This window comes from Epargyreus clarus, unplaced genomic scaffold (assembly GCF_041222505.1).
Source record: "Epargyreus clarus isolate Ecla_fem2 unplaced genomic scaffold, WU_Ecla_fem_2.2 ptg000005l, whole genome shotgun sequence".
Taxonomy (NCBI): domain Eukaryota; kingdom Metazoa; phylum Arthropoda; class Insecta; order Lepidoptera; family Hesperiidae; genus Epargyreus; species Epargyreus clarus.
In genome coordinates, this window is record NW_027332213.1 from 8901151 (window position 1) to 8910562 (window position 9412).

Consider the following 9412-nt stretch of genomic DNA (forward strand, 5'->3'; position numbering starts at 1 on the left):
AAAGCACACACACATAAGCAAACGCCACGAAATAAGAAACAAAAATGGCGCCATAAACACAGACCTATATCTAAAGATTAAACAAGACCTACATTCGTTCCCGACTCACCTACGCGGCGCCGGCATGGTACGCGTTGGTCTCTAGGTCGAACCGACAGCGTCTCCAGGCGCAGCAGAACCTGGCCTTGCGAGTGATCGTGGGGGCTGGTCGCTACGTCAGGAACGACGTGTTGGAGCGCGACCTTAAAATGCAGTCTGTGGAGGAGTTTGTGGTCCGCCTCGCTCGCTCGATGTACGAGCGAGCTGAGGCCGGACCACACTCCCACCTAAAGGGGTTCGCGCCCCTTCACGATCGACCACCTGAGGGGCGGCCGCTTCCGCGGGAGCTCCCAGGGTTGGTTCCTCCCTCCGACCATCAGGAGGGGGACTGCCAGTTTGGTAATTTGACCGAGTCCCGTACCCCCCGCTAAACAGCGGGGTTGGTATAATTTTAATGTTGTCTCATTATATTATCATATTATTAATAATATTATATTATTATGAAAGAATATTAAAAAATCCGGGGGGTATTCACCCCCTTGAGAATTTGCCCGGGCAAAGAGGGTACCCTCGAGACCCGAATAATCCCTACCCACCCCCATATTACAAACGCAGACGCGGCATATGAGAGACCGGTGGGTATGAAGTCCCGTCTTGCTGTTGCTGCTAAAGATTAAAAGACCTTTAGATATAGGTCTGTGGCCATAAATCATAATGGCGTTTTGATTTTTTACTGTCAAATCTGTCAGTTGTAATTGTACGTTCAAACCATAGATATATTATCCTACTGACGTAATATATCTATGGTTCAAACACTCTTTTACGTTATTTTATTAATCCAGAATTTCAACATAGATTATGTCGATAAAATATATTATTTGGATAATGTGGTAATATATTTTTGAATACAATATAATAGGGATATAAAAAAATACTAAACGAAACGAACTAATATTTCCGCACGGATTATAAAAAAATATGTATTACTGCCATCTGTATTCAAGTTGACGAATTAAGGTGTTAGGAATTTTTCGTTACGGAATTTCTCGATTCGGTCGCCGCGCTCAAAGCCCGCGATAAAAGCTATGCAATAGCTTAATAAAATTTGTAAAATTATCAATAGTAAAACAGGCTGGTGCCTGTTAATAGGTATATTTATACAATTAGGTACACATAATTGTAATACTGTGTAATTCACCCATAACTAAGTCTTATGGGGAGAAAAGGGAAAATTGGACTACAAATTACATAACTCTTCACATTTGATCGACTTTACTTGCAGGGAGAGTTTTCTAAAATCGAAAGCAATAAGACTGCCTGATACCGAGGAACTTCTCGATAAGCTAGACCGCCTCTTGAACAACTGTATCCGATTTGTTTTTAATTTACGCAAGAATGACCATATCTCTAACTTCAGACGTCAGCTTAAATGGCTAACTATTCGTCAAAGGCGTAACTCTAGAATTCTCCTGGTTCTGTATTCCATCTTACATGATCCAACTTCTCCTCCGTATCTAAAGGAAAAATTTCAGTTCCACTGTACGGATCGCGCCAGTGGGCTACGCTCTTCAAGAATTTTAAAAGTCAATATTCCACCACATAGAAGTGCTTTTTTCCAGTATTCCTTCACAGTACAGGCAATTCTACTCTGGAACGCTCTGCCCGAAAACATCAGGAAAGCACCTTAAAACCACCTTTAAGAGACTGATACGGGAGCATTATTTACTACAGTCATTTGACAGATGAGTGTATCAATTTTTCATAGTCCACATTATTTATATATATATATATATATTTATATGTATATACATATTTAGTTGTATTATATATATATATGTACATTTATTTTTTGTATTTAGTATATTATGTCATTTTTATTGTATGCAGTTTATTGTTTTGATTCAGAAGCCTACCACATGTTATCGCCATCGCCCAGGGTTGACTGGCAGAGAATGCCATTAGGCATTAAGTTTATCCTTTGCTACACTAGTTTAAGGTGTGACAAGAAATTTAAATAAATAAATAAATAAAATACCCTACGAGGATACTAGCGGTCTCCTCAGATTATAATAATGTTTGCAGTCGGTATTAATAAACGAACTCTATAAATCAGTCGTGGGTTGAAACTGATTGCACGCGACAGCGGACATTAGTAAATAATTAGCAAAGGTAGTTATAGTACCTACTGAAAAGCGGGCGTAGTAAAAGACAAGAAAACATTCAATGTCAATAAATCCATTAAAGTTACGTTTCCCGTTAAGTCCTCTGGAATATCAATTGCTTTAATGAAATTAATGGTATTTTAATAAATCGTGTATCAAAATCCACTATCACTACTTCTCCGTACCTACGTCCGTCTCACTGAGTAACTGCATATGAATTGCACGCCCGTTCAAGATTGACAGCATGTATTGATGACACACAACACAAACACAAAATAATTAGCTTTATTTTGTGACACAACTGTCGCAAAATATGTACAGTAGGTACAAGCGGCCGAGTGTACTTTTAAGTCGCGTTTGCGTATAGTCCAAGCCCGGCCGCACACAGGATAAGTACATCAACTGTACTAGAACGCCGTCTGACATAATAAAAAATTGGCACTTGAATTTTCCACATTTATTTATTTCAAGACTTACACAATATCAAGTAAATTATCACTGAAACTGTAGTTATTTTCCAAGGCTTCAGATGTTTTCATGTCTATGTCATAAATTTGTTTTTCTAGTTTAGAAACATTGTCATCAAAAATTTTCCAATGTTTATGATCTAATTTCATTACACTTGCAAATAATTTCATTTTAATTTCACGTACTTCCATTTTTGGTGGGTCAGTTGTTTTAGAATTAAGAATGTATTTCCATAAAAAGTGGGTCATAGATAAATCATGAAAATTCGAGGGTAACCATAAAACATTATGCCCATGAGATTTCAGGATATCAGCAATATCATACCTTTCATCTTTTACTGTAAGTTGAGTTATCAATTCATACAATTCCGCTTTATGAAATTTATCACTACAAGGAATATTATGTAGTCGTAAATATTTTAACATCTCTTCTTTAGAATGATATTTTGTAATAACATTCACGCTTGATCTGTGTAAATCATTATTATCCATTACAATGATGCTTGGTTCCTGTATAGTGGGCAAGAAAATATGTGTAATCCATTTAACAAAGTCGTTTTTCGATGTTGGAGAACAAAAGAAACCATTAATACAGCCCATTTTTGATATAGCATGAAAAAACACATAACCATCACATGCTTCAGAAGAAATGTCAATATTTTTTATCCATGGTTTTGGAAAGGTACATGTTTTGTCAACAAATATTTCATCTATAAAATAAATAGGAGCATTATTGAGTCTAAATTTCAATATTTGCTTCAGATAATGGTATCGTTCAAATGTTAAATCTGGGTCTTCTATGAGAATATCTTGGCCTAATAGATTCTTCCTGTATTCATAGCCTGAAATATTCATCATATATCGAAACTGATAAAAATTCATATGAGTATTCACACTATGACACATTGTGTATATGCTTCTGTATGTAGGATTTATTTTTGTGACATACATATCTGATATACATTTTAATATTTCAATACGTTGTTTTAACTCAAAATATTTGTTTTCATAATTAATTTCCCATGTACATGCGATTTCGTTAATTTTTTTCTTTGATAATCCTGTATAATATGCTACTCGCTCAATATGGTTTTCAAGGGGTTTATTTAAACAGTTACCCAACATTTCTTCTTTGCATTTTTGTAATAATGTGAATACAATTTCATTTATCTCTTTATCGTCTATATTTTTCTTTGGTTCGAGTTTGACATTCATAACAGTATGTGAAGATGAAGATTCCATTGTGGATACACTGAAAGTTAAAGACATATTTATAGTAGTTATTAATAACATTATAATATTTAATTAAACTATTTGTTATACAAGAATTAACTCTACTACTATTTCTCTTATTCAATACAACCCAAGCAAAGAAATTTAATGTATAGGTCTATAGTTTGACCCGGTTCCACCCTGAAACCATTTCTGATCGATTGTTGTTTGTCGTATATTTCAGAAAAACTTATTACCAACTGGTAATGAGTCATGAACAGGGCCGGACTTAGAGGTCTAGAGGCCTTGGGGCAACAAAGGAGTACAGGCTTCCTGGCCCCAAATTATTTTCTGGATAAAATGAACAATTTTTTCAGTTGTTTTTCAATAAATATTTTATTGTGAAACGCAGGTAGATACTTCTAGTATTCATGTTTGTACAGTACTTTGTACAAACATGAATACTACAATAGTACAAACATGAATGAATACTACAAAGTACTGTACAAACATGAATAAAAAAATATCAAAGGAAACGATTTTTTTTTTACTAGTGTTCACTAGTCAGAATTAAAAAAAAAACTGACGTCTCTTTTGTGGAGGCCCCGGGGCTGTTGCCCCGGTTGCCCTCCCTTAAGTCCGGCCCTGGTCGTGAAAGAAGTTTGCTTCCTATTTCCGATTTAGGTAGGTTTGAAGGTGGTAGAACTCTTTGTGGTTCGACTCCGGCAGCACCACCGCCACACCTAGTTCTACCTAATAACAGCAGTGTTAGGCGTTGTTGTGTTCCGGTTTGAAGGGTTGTAGTAAGAGAGACCGACTTTTCCGAGGCGTTCCAGCTTAGTCTTCAGGGGTAGCGGCGCATCTGTGGCCGACCTTAGGTAGGAATATCCAATCCTATCTGGGGTTGATTACAGATGTCCATGGGCGGCAGTAGCCACTTACCATCAGGTGGACTGCATGCTCGTCTGCTACTCCTATATTATAAAAAAAAAGGTAATTAATTATTTTTGAACTCACCCCAAAGAACTTTTGTACGGAATTCCTATTTGCTTTACCGACGAGACTAATTATGGTAAAAGTATGTACTTATATATTATACGAGACACACTGTCTTCGACATTGATTGTACATTCTGTTTGATAAAAATCAATATTTCTTAAACCAACTGTAATATTCCTATATGTACTGTAATACTCCTACTGTCACTTTCATGTATTTGGCCGTCAATGTCAACTGTCATGTTAATTGGCCTGTACCATAGACATAGCGTAGTGAAAAATTATAAAGGTAAGGTACACCAACCTTTATAATTTTACAAACATTTTACAAATTAAATGGACTAGACTTGGAAACTTGTTATAGAAATAAACAATAAAAATGTTTTTGGTTATATCAAATGGAAACCGACAAATAAAAATGAAAAAAAACGAATAAACCATAGGTAGTTCAACTTGTGGAACAATATTCGTCGAACATTTTTTTCATTTACTATTTTGTAGTATTTACTTAAAATGAAAAGAAGAAAGATTTGGTGGAAATTTAAATTGTTTATTTAATTTCACGAAAATATAAAAGGTTTCATGAGTGATAATATAATGCAATGCCTATATTTTTGTTATCGGTAGTCGATAATAGTCGATAATTAAATATTCTCTTAAAACTATTAAATATTGCAAAAATCTACGCCAATAATACAACGAAATCATGCTTTGTTTTGACATATTTACAAATAATAATTTTGTTTCATTAGAATTATTTGGTCTAAACTTACCTTTAATCTATGGCAGACACAAGTGTCATTGTTTACGACATAAGGCAAAGATTATATTATAATAAATGCAAAATTAAGGTTAGAGCATAACTTGGTTAAGCCGGAATATTTCGCAACGGGCTATAACGTAAGAATAAGTCCCATACAAAAGTAACAATGTTGATAAATAACAAAACATTAGTAATTTTGAATAGAATAAAATTAAAATATTCGATTTATTATTTACATTCTTTTACATCTCCTGAACCAGATAACCAAATTTCTCTTTGCATCTTTTTTGAAAAAGCGCTGGTTTTTAAGGCGAGTAGGAAGTGTAACGTGACGACAAAGTTTAATAGGTTGCTATTAACCGAATTATCCGTAATTTCTGATTTTATAAAGTAAAAGAATAAATTGTGTTAAGTTGATGTGACAGGTTACTTTACTCTTTGGATGTGACATCCATGACCAGAGATGAGAGCAGTACTCCAGCAGTGATACCTTGCTGAAGACATGACTTCTTATATCTATGGGTTATTTGAATTATAAAAAAAACATTGATGTTAATACTAAGGAAATAATACTAAGGGGTGGAAATTAGTTTCATAAAGTTCCTCAGACGGAGTGTTTTGATGAATAATTAGTATAATGACTGGAAATGAAATAGTTATATTTGTTATAACTACTAATAACGAACGATCTAACATATTAAATTTATACATGTATAAATAACTCAATATAATATAATATTCTAAAATAAAATATATTTATTTATGAACGTGCAAAAAATAAAAGTGTAAACTAAGACCTATATATAAAAACGACAACATCCGCCCTTTACATAACGGTAAATATTTTTTCATACAATCAGATTGAACAATATTCATCCAAAGCTCGAGAGCTCGAGTTCACGCCGCGCTTTGATCAACTTTAATTAAAGCCCTTGAGAATTTCTCACTTTTTAAGTGTTTTTAAATTGCTTGATATGCTTAGGCTTAATTATAATTTATCGTGTTCAAGCCATGAAAAGGTCGCCATTGTACAACACAGGGGTGTAACTTTTAACTATTTATTTATTCATATATTTATTTTTGTACACCTTAAACTAAGGGTTACAAAGGGTAAACTTAATGCCTAATGGCATTCTCTGTCAGTCGACCCTGGGTGTTGGCGATAGCATGTATAGCATATTTACCTACTCCCTTGATCAGAAAAATCATATTATTTAATAATTTAAGAACTAGCCTGCCTTATGTATTTATTGTGTGTTCGAGCTACTATTTCAGTACATTAAACCCAATTGTATCTTGAAAAGTACCAGAACTTTCTCAGAATAAATTATATTACACGAAAATAACATGACAATGACGAGTGAACATAAAACTTTATTTTTGGGCGAAGACTACTGCCGTTGTCTGTTCAAAACAATGTGCAGGTACTATTTTTGGCAGCTGTCCAAGTTGTTTTCTTTTACCCTGTGCCGCGATGAATATAATTGTTCAAAACATTTGAGTGGCCACTTTTTCTATGTGTATATTGTATCCTGCGAAGTAAAGTATTATTTATTTTAACACATACTAGTCATCCATATGGATATATTCTTGAGAAATATCTATAAAGCAGTAATCTACAAGATCACAGAAGTGTATGGCTGTGTGGGTAAGTTTGATCAACATATTTTACAAGTGTTACTAGCTGACTCGGTAAACGTCGCGTTGCCATATATAAATAAAAATGTTAAGGGTGAACAGCCCTTATCACTTAGGGGTATGGAAAATAGATAGTAGCTGATTCTCAGATCTACTGTAGTGTATATGCATATAACATTTGGTGAAAATCGGCAAAGCCGTTTCGGAGGAATACGGTAACTAACATTGTGACACGATAATTTTATAAATAAGATTAAGTATTTAAGGTGGTATATACTCTTTATTTGTATTTAGATAGGTAGTTGGTAAGGTAGGTATAAGTAAGATTCCATATCTAGATACTCCTTCATGTACATCTGTCTGTCATTTCTTGTTCTCATTACCCAACAGTTCCAACAGCCTCATGAATTATCTTTTCAAGATCCACCTAGTGTAATTATTTATACAAAATAGTGTGGCGGATGCATGATCAGTTCCGGGTAAGCACGATACGCCCGGTCAACCCCTTATTACGCCAATGAAGCAAATTAAGTGTATCATCTATGGAAGCAATGTTACGTGGAATTAATCTATAGGTAAGTATCTATAGGTAAAAATAATGGCCAAACTAAGATTGTCACAGAAACAGATACTTCAATCGTTACGCTTTTATCGATCTAAGATCTTGACGAACAGTTAATTTTGTTCATTTAAGCTCTTCTAAATTAATCACTTTGTCGTTATCCCATTTCCATTGTGAGATAAATGTCTTATGGTTCTGTTTATTCGTTATATTTTTTAATAATTATTAGGTACTTGCTATGATTTGACTGAAATAAATATTAAGTACATGACTATGAAAGTATTGACACTGATTTTTCATTGATTGTGTGATTAACTGATTATATTAGGAAGTAATAAATTTACTATGGAGCTAATTTATATGCGCATTTGGGCAGTGCATATTTAACTTAAGCAAATTAAACAATTACATACATTTGATATCTTAAATTTTCTAACCAATTTTCATAATTTCAGGCTTGAAAATGAACAAAATCATACTGCATTACGGTGTTATTTCAACATTTACTTATTTACAGATGCTGGAAGTAATCGAAGTCCAAATGGACACACAAAATGTGCTGGGCTTTTGGTAGAATATAAACAAAGCGTGCGGCGAGGCCTGACGTCCGGGGATGTTTATCGGTGGCTCCGCGATCTGTCAGGAACTCTACTTTAAATTTTAAACATTGCCTTCATACATATTTTTTCGCTGATACCTCACATTTCATAGACTATTTGGCCCCGACGAGCTTTTTTTATTTGTTAATAAGTACACTCTCAGAGATCACTTCGCCTATGTACTTTTCCGCACAGGGAGTGTAAGGGACCTTCTTCCACGCCCCCTGCCGGCGCCCATGCTTGTATATAGACGAATAATAAATACTATCGAAAATCTATAAATTGTAGTTTTAGATTTTTAAATATTACATAGACATCTTCTATAAAGTTAGTTACAACGTAATGTGATGTGTTCTATTGGATCACTGTTCGTATTCACGCATACGTGCGTACTTTGAATAAGTTCTGATCTATTAAGACGATTGACCGATTAACCAGGACTTGGTTGTTATTATGTAGCAGTTAATTAATTTGATTGGAGGCCTTTCCTACGCTTTAAATAACCTATATTCTTCACCAATCCACTTTGAAACATTAATTGTATCATGTTATTTGTCTTCTCTAATTACGAGGTAACGCTTAGCCATGGGATATTATTTGTTTTTTCATTCTATATAGCTTGCTTAGATTGTAGTAGGTACGTAATAAATAGTATACTACGTAACTACTTAATAAATTAAAACTATTTAAAAGTTTATATTATATTTTTAAGGTGGTAGAACCCTTTGTGGTTCGAATCCGGCGGCTCTACCGCCACACCTATTTTTGGCTCATAACAGCAGCGTTAAGCTCTGCTGTGTTCTGGTTTGAAGGGTGTGGTTAGGGAGAAATACTTTTCCGAGGCGTTTCAGCTTAGTCCTCAGGGGTAGCAGCGCATCTGTGGCCATGGGCGGCAGTAGCCACTTACCATGAGGTGGACTGCATGCTCGTCTGCTACTCGTATATTATAAAAAAAATAGCTATGGTACTATA

The 9412-nt window shown here is 34.6% G+C and overlaps 1 protein-coding gene across 1 annotated transcript; it reads right to left on the reverse strand.

Moving 5' to 3' along the window:
- Positions 1–2646: 2646 nt before the first annotated feature.
- LOC140742245 (uncharacterized) lies at positions 2647–5103 on the reverse strand. Its single transcript, XM_073073093.1, has 2 exons — positions 4898–5103; positions 2647–3920 (listed from the first exon to the last, which is right to left on the reverse strand). Exon 2 carries the CDS (start codon positions 3908–3910, stop codon positions 2675–2677), a length of 1236 nt encoding a protein of 411 aa, XP_072929194.1. The 5' UTR covers positions 3911–3920; positions 4898–5103; the 3' UTR covers positions 2647–2674.
- Between the last annotated feature and the right edge of the window lie 4309 nt (positions 5104–9412).

Excerpts from the sequence above, each read along its gene's own strand:
- LOC140742245 (XM_073073093.1), bottom strand. The coding sequence starts at position 3,910 with ATGGAATCTTCATCTTCACATACTGTTATGAATGTCAAACTCGAACCA.